General features: G+C 45.7%; 1 protein-coding gene across 1 annotated transcript in view; it reads right to left on the reverse strand.

Moving 5' to 3' along the window:
* Positions 1-18,002, reverse strand: part of LOC133569800 (partitioning defective 3 homolog) — a 529,671-nt gene that overhangs the window by 344,994 nt on the left and 166,675 nt on the right. Inside the window, exon 14 of the mRNA XM_061922423.1 lies at positions 15,117-15,261. Within this exon, the coding sequence (XP_061778407.1) occupies positions 15,117-15,261 (145 nt within the window). The remainder of the gene's footprint in view (positions 1-15,116; positions 15,262-18,002) is intronic.

Consider the following 18,002-nt stretch of genomic DNA (forward strand, 5'->3'; position numbering starts at 1 on the left):
CATCCCAGCCATTCAATTGAGTTTTTCCCCGAACAGGACCGGCCTTTTCTCTTCAATCGCATTGATGAATAAATCCCAGGTTGTTAGACGACCGCGCTAAAGTTCTGCAGCTTTAGATTCCAGGCGTGTACTTAGTGAGATTACCTACTTCTATATATATACATGTATGGTCTGGATGGAGGCTTAACTAATGTTCCCTCCATCAGGCTGATCAATAGGCCGTAAAGAACCCCAAGATGGATAAAAGCAGCCGGCATGAATGAGATTTGAGAGGAGAAAGTAGAAGTGCTGTGATGGCCCCAGATGGAGGAAGGAAGGTGGAGCAGTTCTATTAGTGCCAGCTCTCACCGTGCGGCTGATGCCTTGCTTACAATGCCGGGGAAGGGAGAAGTGAGGCACTGATCCGTTTGAACGGACGTTGCCAGGTGGACTTTCTCGCCACCGAGCTCATTTGTCTCCGTCTGCCGAAGGGGAGGAGAACATTTCTGCCTTGAATAGCTTCCGCACAGCTGACCACAACCGAACTTGGGGTGGCGTGTATCTCAGCCGGGTGGAGAATCATGTGACTTCCACTATGCCGACTCGAGACTTTCTACGGACAGCAAAAACTAACAATCAATCAATCAAAAGTTTATTTATTTTATTTATTTGTATACTCTAGCCTTTAAATAGACTCCCTTTTTAGACCAGTTGATCTGCCGTTTCTTTTCGTTCTCCTATGTCCCCCCTTCCCTTGTGGAGGGGGTCCGGTCCGATCCGGTGGCCATGTACTGCTTGCCTGTGTATCGGCTGGGGACATCTCTGCGCTGCTGATCCGCCTCCGCTTGGGATGGTTTCCTGCTGGCTCCGCTGTGAACGGGACTCTCGCTGCTGTGTTGGATCCGCTTTGGACTGGACTCTCGCGACTGTGTTGGATCCATTGTGGATTGAACTTTCACAGTATCATGTTAGACCCGCTCGACATCCATTGCTTTCCTCCTCTCTAAGGTTCTCATAGTCATCATTGTCACCGACGTCCCACTGGGTGTGAGTTTTCCTTGCCCTTATGTGGGCCTACCGAGGATGTCGTGGTGGTTTGTGCAGCCCTTTGAGACACTAGTGATTTAGGGCTATATAAATAAACATTGATTGATTGATTGATTGATTGATTTATATAGCCCTTAATCACAAATGTCTCACAGGGTTAGAGCACATCCTCTGCTCAGATCCCACATCGGGTTAAAGGGGAACATTAGCACAATTTCAAAAGGGTTAAAAACAATATTTTTGGAAGTTTTTTTCAAAATTTTACCGTCCATCCATACATCCATCTTCTTCCGCTTATCCGAGGTCGGGTCGCGGGGGCAACAGCCTAAGCAGGGAAACCCAGACTTCCCTCTCCCCAGCCACTTCGTCTAGCTCTTCCCGGGGGATCCCGAGGCGTTCCCAGGCCAGCCGGGAGACATAGTCTTCCCAACGTGTCCTGGGTCTTCCCCGAGGCCTCCTACCGGTTGGACGTGCCCTAAACACCTCCCTAGGGAGGCGTTCGGGTGGCATCCTGACCAGATGCCCGAACCACCTCATCTGGCTCCTCTCCATGTGGAGGAGCGGCGGCTTTACGTTGAGTTCCTCCCGGATGGCAGAGCTTCTCACCCTATCTCTAAGGGAGAGGAGGAAACTCATTTGGGCCGCTTGTACCCGTGATCTTATCCTTTCGGTCATGACCCAAAGCTCATGACCATAGGTGAGGATGGGAACGTATATCGACCGGTAAATTGAGAGCTTTGCCTTCCGGCTCAGCTCCTTCTTCACTACAACGGATCGGTACAACGTCCGCATTACTGAAGACGCCGCACCGATCCGCCTGTCGATCTCACCATCCACTCTTCCCTCACTTGTGAACAAGACTCCTAGGTACTTGAACTCCTCCACTTGGGGCAGGGTCTCCTCCCCAACCCGGAGATGGCATTCCACCCTTTCCCGGGTGAGAACCATGGACTCGGACTTGGAGGTGCTGATTCCCATCCCGGTCGCTTCACACTCGGCTGCAAACCGATCCAGTGAGAGCTGAAGATCCCGGTCAGATGAAGCCATCAGGACCACATCATCTGCAAAAAGCAGAGACCTAATCCTGTGGTCACCAAACCGGAACCCCTCAATGCCTTGACTGCGCCTAGAAATTCTGTCCATAAAAGTTATGAACAGAATGGGTGACAAAGGACAGTCTTGGCGGAGTCCAACCCTCACTGGAATCGGGTCCGACTGACTGCCGGCAATGCGGACCAAGCTCTGGCACTGATCATACAGGGAGCGGACCGCCACAATAACATAGTCCGATATCCAAACTCTCTGAGCACTCCCCACAGGACTTCCCGAGGGACACGGTCGAATGCCTTCTCCAAGTCCACAAAGCACATGTAGACTGGTTGGGCAAACTCCCATGCACCCTCAAGAACCCTGCCCAGAGTAAAGAGCTGGTCCACAGTCCCACGACCAGGACGAAAACCACACTGTTCCTCCTGAATCCGAGGTTGGACTATCCGGCGTAGCCTCCTCTCCGGTACACCTGAATAAACCTTACCGGGAAGGCTGAGGAGTCTTCATTACTCTCCATTCCTAGAGTTGAATTTAGTTTACTTAATACTTGTACGGTTCTTTACTTAAGTAACATACAGGCTACACAAGGGTCACACCCCCCCTGCCGGGTTGGAGAAGGACCGCGCGACAGGGAGATGTTTTTCCCGCGTGTCAACAGGAAGTTCATGCACCTTGTTTCCCACCTTGCCTGCTTTGGGAACTGGGCCAAGCGCTCGCCTGGTAAGACGGCGTCGGTCCGCAGGCTTCAATTTTCACCGCGGCGTGTGGACCTGACACCCAGCAGCACTTTTCAGCGGGACAGAACGGAAGGCAAAGCCGAGCGTGATAACGACCTTCGCATCACGCCCTTGCTGTCACCGTCACACTGAGCACTTCATAGTCCCTTTCACCCTCATTCCCTGCTTCTTTTTTCTTTCCTCGGCGAGAAAGTTTTCTCCTTTCACTCCCCAAAGGCAAAACGCTGGGTGGTTAGAATAGAGAAGTGGGGGAAGAGAAGACTTCTATAGCCAGAAAGTCATTTAATTGAAAGCGGGAGTGGAGCATACTGCACTTCACCCCCTGCTTGTTATGGATTCAGCCGGGGGGGGCATGACGTGGACCTGCATGGTGGGCACGTGTGACGCCCTGGCTGACAAAACCACACACTGCATGCTTCACCCAGGCAAGAACTGGGGGTGTGGGCTCTGAAACACACCGTCGCAGGTCTTGAAAGTGCTGAGCATTACTTCCAAAGTCACTTAGCTGAAGTGGCATCCGCGGTCCCTTCCCAGGTTTCTCGTTGTCCCCGTTGGGTTAGGGACATATTTCTGTTTAGGAAAACAATCTTTATTTTTCTCTGTCTATTTTGTTAACTTAGGACAGGGGTGTCAAACTCAAATACAGAGTGGGCCAAAATTTAAAACTGAACGAAGCCGCGGGTCAATGTTGAACAAATTAACCTTTTAATAGGGACCCAAACGAGTTTTGCATTAAATATTGAACAAGCAAGGCTTAAATAGGGCAGGACGGTGGTAGAGGGGTTAGTGCATCTGCCTCACAATACGAAGGTCCTGAGTAATCCCGGGTTCAATCCCGGGCTTGGGAGGATCTTTCTGTGTGGAGTTTGCATGTTCTCCCCGTGACTGCGTGGGTTCCCTCCGGGTACTTGGGCTTCCTCCCATGGAACAGGCAGAGCTTATATAACGTAACAGTGCTTAATCAACTTTCAAAAAACAAACAAAAAAACATCAGTGGTATATTAAATAAAACGGAATTTAAAAAAAGAATGCCTCTTTTCTTTTTGCAGCCTTCTGAGGTAATTATGAACATTAACTTTTTCCGCAGGCTAATAAATTCGCAAATAAAATAAAACTTAGGTGGGCGGGGTTTGATTGTAGCATTCCGGAAGAGTTAGTGCTGCAAGGGGTCCTGGGTATTTGTTCTATTGTGTTTATGTTGTGTTACGGTGAGGGTGTTCTCCCAAAATGTGTTTTGTCCTTCTTGTTTGGTGTGGGTTCACAGTGTGGCGCATATTTGTAACAATGTTAAAGTTGTTCATACGGCCACCCTCAGTGTGACCTGTATGGCTTTTGTCCAAGTATGTGTGTGTGAAAGCCGCATATATTTTGTCTATTTTGTTAAGTTAGGGCAGGGGTGTCAAACTCAAATACAGAGTGGGCCAAAATTTAAAACTGAACGAAGCCGCGGGTCAAGGTTGAACAAATTAACCTTTTAATAGGGACCCAAACAAATTTTGCAATGAATATTGAACAAGCAAGGCTTATATAGGGCAGGACTGTGGAAGAGGGGTTAGTGCATCTGCCTCATAATACGAAGGTCCTGAGTAATCCCGGGTTCAATCCCGGGCTCGGGAGGATCTTTCTGTGTGGAGTTTGCATGTTCTCCCCGTGACTGCGTGGGTTCCCTCCGGGTACTCGGGCTTCCTCCCATGGAACAGGCAGAGCTTATATAACGTAACAGTGCAAAATTAACTTTCAAAAAACCAACGAAAAAACATCAGTAATTAAAAAAATTAATGCCTCTTTTCTTTTTGCAGCCTTCTGAGGTAAATATCAACATTAACTTTTTCCGCAGGCTAATAAATTCGCAAATACAATAAAAAATTAGGTGGGCGGGGTTTGGTGGTAGCGGGGGGTGTATATTGTAGCATTCCGGAAGAGTTAGTGCTGCAAGGGGTCCTGGGTATTTGTGTACGGTGAGGGTGTTCTCCCGAAATGTGTTTTGTCATTCTTGTTTGGTGTGGGTTCACAGTGTGGCGCATAATTGTAACAATGTTAAAGTTGTTCATACGGCCACCCTCAGTGTGACCTGTATGGCTGTTGACCAAGTATGTGTGTGTGAAAGCCGCATGTATTCTGTCTATTTTGTTAACTTAGGGCAGGGGTGTCAAACTCAAATACAGAGTGGGCCAAAATGTAAAACTGAACGAAGCCGCGGGTCAAAGTTGAACAAATTAACCTTTTAATAGGGACCCAAACGAGTTTTGCATTAAATATTGAACAAGCAAGGCTTATATAGGGCAGGACGGTGGAAGAGGGGTTAGTGCATCTGCCTCACAATACGAAGGTCCTGAGTAATCCCGGGTTCAATCCCGGGCTCGGGATCTTTCTGTGTGGAGTTTCCATGTTCTCCCCGTGACTGCGTGGGTTCCCTCCGGGTACTTGGGCTTCCTCCCATGGAACAGGCAGAGCTTATATAACGTAACAGTGCTTAATCAACTTTCAAAAAACAAACAAAAAAACATCAGTGGTATATTAAATAAAACGGAATTAAAAAAAATAATGCCTCTTTTCTTTTTGCAGCCTTCTGAGGTAATTATCAACATTAACTTTTTCCGCAGGCTAATAAATTCGCAAATAAAATAAAACTTAGGTGGGCGGGGTTTGATTGTAGCATTCCGGAAGAGTTAGTGCTGCAAGGGGTCCTGGGTATTTGTTCTATTGTGTTTATGTTGTGTTACGGTGAGGGTGTTCTCCCAAAATGTGTTTTGTCGTTCTTGTTTGGTGTGGGTTAACAGTGTGGCGCATATTTGTAACAATGTTAAAGTTGTTCATACGGCCACCCTCAGTGTGACCTGTATGGCTTTTGACCAAGTATGTGTGTGTGAAAGCCGCATATATTTTGTCTATTTTGTTAACTTAGGGCAGGGGTGTCAAACTCAAATACAGAGTGGGCCAAAATTTAAAACTGAACGAAGCCGCGGGTCAAGGGTGAACAAATTAACCTTTTAATAGGGACCCAAACGAGTTTTGCATTAAATATTGAACAAGCAAGGCTTATATAGGGCAGGACGGTGGAAGAGGGGTTAGTGCATCTGCCTCACAATACGAAGGTCCTGAGTAATCCCGGGTTCAATCCCGGGCTCGGGAGGATCTTTCTGTGTGGAGTTTGCATGTTCTCCCCGTGACTGCGTGGGTTCCCTCCGGGTGCTCTGGCTTCCCCCCATGGAACAGGCAGAGCTTATATAACATAACAGTGCAAAATTAACTTTCAAAAAACCAACGAAAAAACATCAGTAATTAAAAAAATGAATGCCTCTTTTCTTTTTGCAGCCTTCTGAGGTAAATATCAACATTAACTTTTTCCTCAGGCTAATAAATTCGCAAATACAATAAAAAATTAGGTGGGCGGGGTTTGGTGGTAGCGGGGGGTGTATATTATAGCATTGCGGAAGATTTAGTGCTGCAAGGGGTCCTGGGTATTCTGTTGTGAGGGGTGTTCTCCCGAAATGGGTTTTTTCATTCTTGTTTGGTGTGGGTTCACAGTGTGGCGCATATTTGTAACAATGTTAAAGTTGTTCATACGGCCACCCTCAGTGTGACCTGTATGGCTGTTGACCAAGTATGTGTGTGTGAAAGCCGCATATATTCTGTCTATTTTGTTAACTCAAATACAGAGTGGGCCAAAAGGTAAAACTGAACGAAGCCACAGGTCAAGGTTGAACAAATTAACCTTTTAATAGGGACCCAAACAAATTTTGCAATGAATATTGAACAAGCAAGGCTTATATAGGGCAGAACGGTGGAAGAGGGGTTAGTGCATCTGCCTCATAATACAAAGGTCCTGAGTAATCCCGGGTTCAATCCCGGGCTCGGGAGGATCTTTCTGTGTGGAGTTTGCATGTTCTCCCCGTGACTGCGTGGGTTCCCTCCGGGTACTTGGGCTTCCTCCCATGGAACAGGCAGAGCTTATATAACGTAACAGTGCAAAATTAACTTTCAAAAAACCAACGAAAAAACATCAGTAATTAAAAAAATTAATGCCTCTTTTCTTTTTGCAGCCTTCTGAGGTAAATATCAACATTAACTTTTTCCGCAGGCTAATAAATTCGCAAATACAATAAAAAATTAGGTGGGCGGGGTTTGGTGGTAGCGGGGGGTGTATATTGTAGCATTCCGGAAGAGTTAGTGCTGCAAGGGGTCCTGGGTATTTGTGTACGGTGAGGGTGTTCTCCCGAAATGTGTTTTGTCATTCTTGTTTGGTGTGGGTTCACAGTGTGGCGCATAATTGTAACAATGTTAAAGTTGTTCATACGGCCACCCTCAGTGTGACCTGTATGGCTGTTGACCAAGTATGTGTGTGTGAAAGCCGCATATAGTCTGTCTATTTTGTTAACTTAGGGCAGGGGTGTCAAACTCAAATACAGAGTGGGCCAAAATGTAAAACTGAACGAAGCCGCGGGTCAAAGTTGAACAAATTAACCTTTTAATAGGGACCCAAACGAGTTTTGCATTAAATATTGAACAAGCAAGACTTATATAGGGCAGGACGGTGGCAGAGAGGTTAGTGCATCTGCCTCACAATACGAAGGTCCTGAGTAATCCCGGGTTCAATCCCGGGCTCGGGATCTTTCTGTGTGGAGTTTGCATGTTCTCCCCGTGACTGCGTGGGTTCCCTCCGGGTACTTGGGCTTCCTCCCATGGAACAGGCAGAGCTTATATAACGTAACAGTGCAAAATCAACTTTCAAAAAACCAACGAAAAAACATCAGTAATTAAAAAAAATGAATCCCTCTTTTCTTTTTGCAGCCTTCTGAGGTAAATATCAACATTAACTTTTTCCGCAGGCTAATAAATTCGCAAATACAATAAAAAATTAGGTGGGCGGGGTTTGGTGGTAGCGGGGGGTGTATATTGTAGCATTCCGGAAGATTTAGTGCTGCAAGGGGTCCTGGGTATTCTGTTGTGACGGGTGTTCTCCCGAAATGTGTTTTGTCATTCTTGTTTGGTGTGGGTTCACAGTGTGGCGCATAGTTGTAACAATGTTAAAGTTGTTCATACGGCCACCCTCAGTGTGACCTGTATGGCTGTCGACCAAGTATGTGTGTGTGAAAGCCGCATATATTACGTGACTTGGCCAGCACAATGTTTATATGGAGGAAAAGAGGACGTGACGGCATGTTGTAGAGGACAGTGCCTTTAAGGCAGGATCCCAATATTGTTGTCCGGGCGGAAATCGGGAGAATGGTTGCCCAGGGAGATTTTTGGGAAGGGCACTAAACTTCCCGGGAAAATCGGGAGGGTTGGCAGGTATGAGTACTAGCATTGAATGTGGTGTTACCGTGGGGCCAGCTCTAATGTTAATTTGATATTGCCTCAAGGGCCAAATGAAATTAAACGGCGGGCCAAATGTGGCCCGAGGGCCAGAGTTTGACACCCATGACTTAGGGCGTTCAATCGTTCGCAAGGGGACTGCATGGTTTGTCTCGGAAGACGACATCCGAGTAGACTTCATCAGTTCATAGACTTCGATTTTTAGATTTGATTTTTGTTTCATCTGACAGCTCATGGACAAAGATAAGACCTTCTGGAGGAAAGTTCTGGGGAAAAAATGGAGCTGTTTGGCCACAATACCCAGCAATATGTTTGGAAGAGAAAAGGTGAGGCCTCTACCCCAGGAACAATATCCTACCGTCAAGCATGGTGTTGGTAGTATTATGCTCTGGGCCCGTTTTGCTGCCAATGGAGCTGGACAGGGGTTAGTGCGTCTGCCTCACAATATGAAGGTCCTGAGTATCAATCAATCAATCATCCATCCATCCATCCATCCATCCATCCATCTTCTTCCGTTTATCCGAGGTCGGGTCGCGGGGGCAACAGCCTAAGCAGGGAAACCCAGACTTCCCTTTCCCCAGCCACTTCGTCTAGCTCTTCCCGGGGGATCCCGAGGCGTTCCCAGGCCAGCCGGGAGACATAGTCTTCCCAACGTGTCCTGGGTCTTCCCCGTGGCCTCCTACAACATCAATCAATCAATCAATGTTTACTTAAATAGCCCTAAATTACTAAATCACTAGTGTCTCAAAGGGCTGTACAAACCACAACACAAACCACTACGACATCCTTGGTAGGCCCACATAAGGGCAAGGAAAACTCACACCCAGTCCTGGGTTCAATCGCGGGCTCATGATCTTTCTGTGTGGAGTTTGCATGTTCTCCCCGTGACTTTGTGGGTTCCCTCCGGGTAACCCAGGTTCCTCCCACTTTCAAAGACATGCACCTGGGGATAGGCCCCTCCCACCTCCAAAGACATGCACCTGGGGATAGGTTGATTGGCAACACTAGTGTGTGAATGTTGTCTATCTGTGTTGGCCCTGCGATGAGGTGGTGACTTGTCCAGGGTGTACGCTGCCTTCCGCCCGTGTGCAGCTGAGATAGGCTACAGCACCCCCCGCGACCCCGAAAAGGGACAAGCGGTAGAAAATGGATGGATGGAAGTGGTGCTCCACAGAGAGTAAATGGGACAATGACCAAGGAGGATTACTTCCAAATTCTTCAGGACAAGCTAAAATCATCAACTTGGAGGTTGGGTCTCGGGCGCAGTTGTGTGTTCCAACAGGACAATGACCCTAAACGCACGTCAAAAGTGGTAAAGGAATGGCTAAACCAGGCTAGAATTAAGCTTTTAGAATGGCCTTCCCAGAGTTCTGACTTGACCAACACGTTTAACTGAACTGCACCAATTTTGTCAAGAGGAGTGGTCTTAAATTCAAGCAGAAGCTTGTGGATGGCGACCAAAAGCGCCAAAATTCATGAATGTTTTTTATGTGGGCAACAAGTATGTGCCCCAATTAGTCAATCACAAAAAAAACAAGAGTTGTAGAAATGATCGTAAACTCAAGACAGCCTTGACATGAAGCGACCGTAGATCATCCTAAGGATCAACCCAACGACAAAGAAACAATTTGACGTGTTTCCTTCCCATCATGAATGTAAATAATGGAGCGATGAAGACCCGCCGTAGCCGCTAGGCGTGGGTTAATGAGGGCAGGACTCAGAAGCAGCCGGAAGAAAAAAAGACTGACACTTTGACTCGCAGTGAGTCAACTGAGTCGTACATCTAAGCCTCCACGGAGCTTTGGTTGTGACGGGAACTTACAGCTCTGACATGCACTCCCGCCCTCCTACCTAAAACTTTTACACTTGACTCGTTTGACACCGAGTCGGCAGGATGAGACGGGCCCTGGGCACCCTTCAAGTTTCAATTGGAGACAAAAAAAGAATCGAAACTTTTTGTGCCGTCAGTGCACACGCAGATATCACTTGTACTGCACCCTGAACAGCCAGGAGAATGAATTACCGAAAAGAAAGGAAAACACAGCCAATGTGAAATAATTCCATTTAGGACGAGGTCAGGAAAAGAGCCAAAGACGGAGAGTCAAAGGGAAATGTTCAGTATTCGAAGCCTAATGATCCGGAAGGTTATTTAATAAGGGTGTAACGGTTTTGTAGATACCAGGATATTTCGCTTTCATTGTCTTCACAAAAGTGGCGCAAGACGGTATCAAACAAAAAAATGGGTGTGAAGTTGTTTTTCCAGCGCCTAAGCGTTGGACAGGTCTAAAAAAATAAACCACATCTCCCGGAGTCCTCTGCTAAGCACCAATGTGGGGGTTTGGAATGCGGCAAGCAGGACATGACGTTAGTTTGCAGTAAGTGAGAGAAATCGTTTTTTGGACATTTCTTGAAAAATGTCATCAAAATCTATCCATAACTATTTGGGTTATGTTGCTAACAAACAGACAGACAAACCCTGGTAAAAACATTACATCTTTGGCGGAGCTGAGGCATGAAAGTCAAGGTTTCCAGAGCCAGCAGGAAACGGTGCTGAAAACTGAAAACTATTTGACAAATCCAATGTTATTCTTACAGCCTGACATGTGTGTTGATTTCCGTACCTGGCGGTTTCGGCTACAACTGTTGTAGGTAGAGAAGTCAAGAGTTGTAGGTACAAAAGTCATCAGTTGTAGGTACACAAGTCAACAGTTGTAGGTACACAAGTCATCAGTTGTAGGTACACAAGTCAACAGTTGTAGGTACAAAATCAACAGTTGTAAGTGTAGGTACGAAAGTCCACAGTTGTAGGTACACAAGTCAACAGTTGTAGGTACACAAGTCAACAGTTGTAGGTACACAAGTCAACAGTTGTAGGTACACAAGTCAACAGTTGTAGGTACACAAGTCAACAGTTGTAGGTACACAAGTCAACAGTTGTAGGTACACAAGTCAACAGTTGTAGGTACAAAATCAACAGTTGTAAGTGTAGGTACGAAAGTCCACAGTTGTAGGTACAGAAGTCAACAGTTTTAGGTGTAGGTACAGAAGTCAACAGTTGTAGGTGTAGTTACAGAAGTCAAAAGTTGTAGGTGTAGTTACAGAAGTCAACAGTTGTAGGTGTAGGTACAGAATTTAACAGTCGTAGGTGCAAAAGTCAACAGTTGTAGGTACAGAAGTCAACAGTTGCAGGTGTAGGTACGTACATAAGTCAACAGTTGTAGGTACAGAAGTCAACAGTTGTAGGTACAGAGGTCAACAGTTGTAGGTGTAGTTACAGAAGTCAACAGTTGTAGGTGTAGGTACAGAATTTAACAGTCGTAGGTGCAAAAGTCAACAGTTGTAGGTACAGAAGTCAACAGTTGCAGGTGTAGGTACGTACATAAGTCAACAGTTGTAGGTACAGAAGTCAACAGTTGTAGGTACAGAGGTCAACAGTTGTAGGTACAAAATCAACAGTTGTAAGTGTAGGTACGAAAGTCAACAGTTGTAGGTACTTAAGTCAACAGTTACAGGTGTAGGTACATAAGTCAACAGTTGTATGTACATAAGTAAATAGTCGTGGGTACAAAAGTCAACAGTTGTAGGTACAAAAGTCAACAGTTGTAGGTACAAAAGTCAACAGTTGTAGGTACCAAAGTCAACAGTTGTAGGTACTTAAGTCAACAGTTACAGGTGTAGGTACATAAGTCAACAGTTGTATGTACATAAGTAAATAGTCGTGGGTACAAAAGTCAACAGTTGTAGGTACAAAAGTCAACAGTTGTAGGTACAAAAGTCAACAGTTGTAGGTACAGAAGTCAACAGTTGTAGGTACAGAAGTCAACAGTTGTAGGTACAGAAGTCAACAGTTGTAGGTACAGAAGTCAACAGTTGTAGGTACAAAAGTCAACAGTTGTAGGTACAAAAGTCAACAGTTGTAGGTACAAAAGTCAACAGTCGTAGGTACAAAAGTCAACAGTCGTAGGTACAAAAGTCAACAGTTGTAGGTACAGAAGTCAACAGTCGTAGGTACAAAAGTCAACAGTCGTAGGTACAAAAGTCAACAGTTGTAGGTACAAAAGTCAACAGTCGTAGGTACACAAGTCAACAGTTGTAGGTACACAAGTCAACAGTTGTAGGTACAGAAGTCAACAGTTGTAGGTACAAAAGTCAACAGTTGTAGGTACAAAGGTCAACAGTTGTAGGTACAAAGGTCAACAGTTGTAGGTACAAAAGTCAACAGTCGTAGGTACAAAAGTCAACAGTCGTAGGTACAAAAGTCAACAGTCGTAGGTACAAAAGTCAACAGTTGTAGGTACAGAAGTCAACAGTCGTAGGTACAGAAGTCAACAGTCGTAGGTACAAAAGTCAACAGTCGTAGGTACAAAAGTCAACAGTCGTAGGTACAGAAGTCAACAGTCGTAGGTACAGAAGTCAACAGTTGTAGGTACAAAAGTCAACAGTTGTAGGTACAAAAGTCAACAGTTGTAGGTACAAAAGTCAACAGTTGTAGGTACAAAAGTCAACAGTCGTAGGTACAAAAGTCCACAGTCGTAGGTACAGAAGTCAACAGTCGTAGGTACAAAAGTCAACACACAGGTCTGGCTATAAGAATAACAAATTGCATAATTTTCTAAAGACCTAATGAACCTCTTTGGATTATCTGATGAATCCTCAACCCGTCCAATATTTATGTCCACCACTTGTTTCTCTGGATGTCGCGCGGCGGCTGGCAAGTTTGGCAACATTATGGCCGAACTATTGTGAACGTGTTTATAGGACAATGGCGGAAAAGTGAATATCTGACGAGCAGCGTCACTGGGTGGGATCAGGTGGAAATCAGATGAACAAACGACAGCGAGCGATTTGAAAAGAGACAAATAAAACCTTAATGTCTTCACATCAAGGTTATGTGAAAGTGAACTGTACGGTGGGTGATAAAGTTTCTAACCATCATCCCGTGCAGCCACACCCTCCTCCACCTCAGATTGTGTGTTCAAGGCCCGTCGATAGTCAGATGACAGCAGTGACTGGCGGAGGATTGAATTGCCAATTCCAATGCGCCCGTCGAGCCGATATGTCGGTCGGCTGATGTCAGCCGGGTAGATTGAGAATTGGTTTGAGTGAAAGCAGTCAGGGCTGGAGTGAACGCCTGGGAGATTAGGGATGACGTTAATCCCTGAGGGGTTTGAACAGTGAGACATGGTGTGTACCTCGGAACGCGGGGCAATGAGAGCCAAGATGAGGATGTAAGAAGCGTATTGGTCGGGGGGGATTTAACGGAAATCAGTCAGAGATGCGTCTTAGAAGAGGCTGGAATTGATCGAGGCACTTCAAAGTGCAGGCAACATGAATATAACTACCGTGTTTTCCCGACCGTAGGGCGCACCGTTTACCATGAGTTGTTTAACGTGGACTCCGACTTAAACAAGTTGAAAACGTAGTGGTCAATTGTACGGAATATATACTGTGCTGTGCAATCTAATAATAAAAGTTCCAATCAATCAATCAATCAAAAACTGTATTGCAAGGCGCAATGCCGATGAATGGTCTATGTCTGATTTTGTTATATATATAAGGCTCACCGGATTATAAGGCGCATTAAAGGAGTCATATTATTATGATTTGTTTCTAAATGTAAAAGACTTCCTTGTGGTCTACATAATTTTCCTGAAGGAACTCTACTGAAGGAATCAATTAAGTACTATCTATTTATCTATCTAACATGTAATGGTGGTTCTTTGCTCAAAATGTTGCATAGATTATGTTTTACACATCATCTTCAAGTCATTTTGTCGTTTTGTAGGCGGTCTTATTTACATGCCTCCACTTTGACAGCGTCTTCTCCCCGTCACGTTTTGTTGTAGCGGTGTAGCGTGCAAGGACAGGAGTGGAAGAAGTGTCAAAAGATGGCGCTAACTGTTTTAATGACATTCAGACTACTTCAATCAATAACGGAGCAGCATCTCCTCATCCGGAAACAACAACCGTAAAAAAAAACATCCGACCGGAACTCTCACATAACTAAAGTTCCTCGGGTGAATAATGTCAACTCACTACACCGGTATGTTTTAGTGCTTTCATGGCGAGTTTACCGACAGATATAAGTAAGAACTTTACACTACTTTATATCAGAAATGGCAACAGCGGAAAATGAATGTCACATAACAAGAAGATAGAGAACAAGAAGAAGCTTATCGGCTACAGCGTCGACATGGACTACAAAGGCAAATTTTTCAGGATTTATGCAGATCTCAAATACAGATCAGCAGGTACCAAAAGGTAAAAAAGTTGCTTTTGCATAATATTGCGAAACAAAACAGATATGTCATAACTTATACATACACCATAATAGATGGATGGATGGATGGATGGATGGATGGATGGATGGATGGATGGGTGGGTGGGTGGGTAGATAGATAGATAGATAGATAGATAGATAGATAGATAGATAGATAGATAGATAGATAGATAGATAGATAGATAGATAGATAGATAGATAGATAGATAGATGGATGGATAGATAGATAGTACTTTATTGATTCCTTCAGGAGAGTTCCTTCAGGAAAATTTGAATTCCAGCAGCAGTGTACAGAACTCATATGTTGAAGCACATCAAGCGGTATGGCTTTATAGCTTACCAAAGTCGTACTAAAACATTTGATATATGTTTGAGCGCCGGGTGAAGTGTTCTAAATTTTCAATGGAACATATAAGATGTTGGGTGTTGTTTACTTGAGTCATATCGCCATCATAGTGCAGTCTACACGTATCTCTTATGTGTGACTGCCATCTACTGGTCACACTTATCACTTCACCATGTACCAAATAAAATTGCTTTGAGGTCGGTAAGCACGACCAGAATTATTCCGTACATTAGGCGCACTGGGGTTATAAGGCACTCTGTAGAGTTTTGAGTGTGCCTTATAGTCCGGGGGAAACAAATTTAGCAGAGAGAAACCGCAAAGAGAGAGAAGAAAATAAGCGGTGGAGATGACCGTGACTTACCAATGCGGCCAGCTGGCTTTGGTAACGGTGTGGAGATGTTGTTGAAGACCTCGATGGTCTCATACAGGGAGTGAGAGATGCGGCGCTCATGGTTATCTGGGAGGCTGCCAAGGTGGTCCGACATAGGAGGGCTGCCAGGGAGATCCTACGTAGAACAGGGGGCGAGAGTATGAAGCTTAGACATCAGTACTATCCCACTGTACAGCAGTTTAGAGGCTCCCTCCAATGCAGTGGCACTTAACTCATAGTTCTGGACCTAAACATGATGTCTAAGGTCAAATGTGCCCTCTACATAGAAACAGTAGTGATTTTAGGGCGGGCGTTTCATTTTGGAACACACATTAGCCTCCTGACGTCACCTACAGAGGACTGGAGCTATGTTCATATCGTGATTGGTCACATCTAGTCCCTGACTTAGACTGGTCACATCTAGTCTTAGACTTAGATTGATCAGATCTAGTCTTAGACTTAGATTGATTCAGAGAGTTAGGGTTATAATAATAAGGCATAAATAATGACTAGTTAAGAGCCAATATGTTACTACCGTATTTCCTTGAATTGCCGTCGGGGCGATAATTAATTTAAAACCTCTTCTCAATCCTGCGCTTACCAAAGGCATGCAGTAAAAATTTGAGTGTGACGTAAGGATACCATCATGAAAAGCATATTTAATAAAAAAAACACGTTATTATGGTCTTAACTTTACTTATAAATGAAGTCCATGCGCAGCTCCTTCTGATCAAAAGCATCGATATTGTTTATAGAAGTCTTCCTTATCTTTCTTCAGTTTTAAAAGTCTCTCTGTCTCGATGGAGATCTTCCTTTATTACCTCCTGCTTCGATTGAAAGTCCAGTTTAGAAAACTGCTATCAGTTAACTCGGCTCCTCACGTCGACGACAGAATTTCTTCGGACAACTCCCCCTCCCGTTCTGCTCTGTCGGTAATCTCTTTATCCCACCGCCGCCACCATGATTGTATAAATAATACACTGGGTATTTAGGACTGGAACATGCTTTATTTCAGCCCGGTTGTTTACATAGCCAGTATAGGAGTAGTGGTGTTACATATCCGTCCCAGCACATATCACGTCACTCGTCGTCACTTCTTCTGCAGCCGAGTAGTCGCAAGAAGGATCACTAGCGCCCTCTACCACCAGTCATTTAATGACTCATATTTGACACACGCAGCTATGGTATATTAATAAAACATAGCTGCTTACTGTTCTTTTTAGCATATTCAATAGCTTGGACCTTACATCCACAATAAGACAGTCCGATACCCCATACTCTCTGAGCACTCCCCACAGGACTTCCCGAGGGACACGGTCGAACGCCTTCTCCAAGTCCACAAAGCACTGTGGCACTGTCTTATTGTGGCGGTCCGCTCCCTGTATGATCAGTGCCAGACCTTGGTCCGCATTGCCGGCAGTAAGTCGAACACATTTCCAGTGAGGGTTGGACTCCGCCAAGGCTGTCCTTTGTCACCCATTCTGTTCGTAACTCTTATGGACAGAATTTCTAGGCGCAGTCAAGGCGTTGAGGGGTTCGGGTTTGGTGACCGCAGGATTAGGTCTCTGCTTTTTGCAGATGATGTGGTCCTGATGGCTTCATCTGACCGGGATCTTCAGCTCTCACTGGATCGGTTTGCAGCCGAGTGTGAATCAGCACCGCCAAGTCCGAGTCCATGGTTCTCGCCCGGAAAAGGGTGGAGTGCCATCTCCGGGTTGGGGAGGAGACCCTGCCCCAAGTGGAGGAGTTCAAGTACCTAGGAGTCTTGTTCACGAGTGAGGGAAGAGTGGATGGTGAGATCGACAGGCGGATCGGTGCGGTGTCTTCAGTAATGCGGACATTGTACCGATCCATAGTGGTGAAGAAGGAGCTGAGCCGGAAGGCAAAGCTCTCAATTTACCGGTCGATCTACGTTCCCATCCTCACCTATGGTCATGAGCTTTGGGTCATGACCGAAAGGACAAGAAATGAGTTTGGGTCTCTCCCTTAGAGATGGGGTGAGAAACTCTGTCATCCGGGGGGATTTCAAAGTAAAGCCGCTGCTCCTCCACATGGAGAGGAGCCAGATGAGGTGGTTCGGGCATCTGGTCAGGATGCCACCCGAACGCCTCCCTAATGAGGTGTTTAGGGCACATCCAACCGGTAGGAGGCCACGGGGAAGACCCAGGATACGTTGGGAAGACTATGTCTCCCGGCTGGCCTGGGAACGCCTCGGGATCCCCCGGGAAGAGCTAGACGAAGTGGCTGGGGAGAGGGAAGTCTGGGTTTCCCTGCTTAGGTTGTTGCCCCCGCGACCCGACCTCGGATAAGCGGAAGAAGATGGATGGATGTTCCCCACAGTAAAGTGTGACCATGTTTTTTTTACTGGTGCCCGAAATGAAGCGTGCATGAACATCACTTTGTTCAAACAACAAAACCAACACAGTGCATAAACTCACGACAAAATACACATCTGCAAATCAGTCAGCTGTTGCCATACGCCAACAGGGAGGAGTTTGTATTTACACGATGAGTCGGGTGTGTTTTGACCTCTGCCGAACCCCTGAGGCGGACTCACCGAACCCCGAGGGGTCGATTGAACCCAGGTTAAGAACCACTGCGGTTAAACCAAGCGCTTGGCTCCGTTTACTCCGGGGGGAAATCTCCAGGGCAAAGTCCGTGTCCATAGTCCGGCATGGTTATCATTATACTGTTTACCGTTACATCCCTCGCCCGAGTAAAAAGTTTAGGGCGTGCCGCAGATGTCGGTTATTTTTTCAAGGCACGACGGCAAATGACGAGGGCGGCCGTGGTTAAATCCGAGCCATGTAAACGTTCTAATCATAACCAGGGTTGTTTATTTACCAAAAAGACATGCAATAAATGGAAGAAGGCAAT

Source organism: Nerophis ophidion, linkage group LG15, assembly GCF_033978795.1.
Source record: "Nerophis ophidion isolate RoL-2023_Sa linkage group LG15, RoL_Noph_v1.0, whole genome shotgun sequence".
Lineage (NCBI taxonomy): Eukaryota > Metazoa > Chordata > Actinopteri > Syngnathiformes > Syngnathidae > Nerophis > Nerophis ophidion.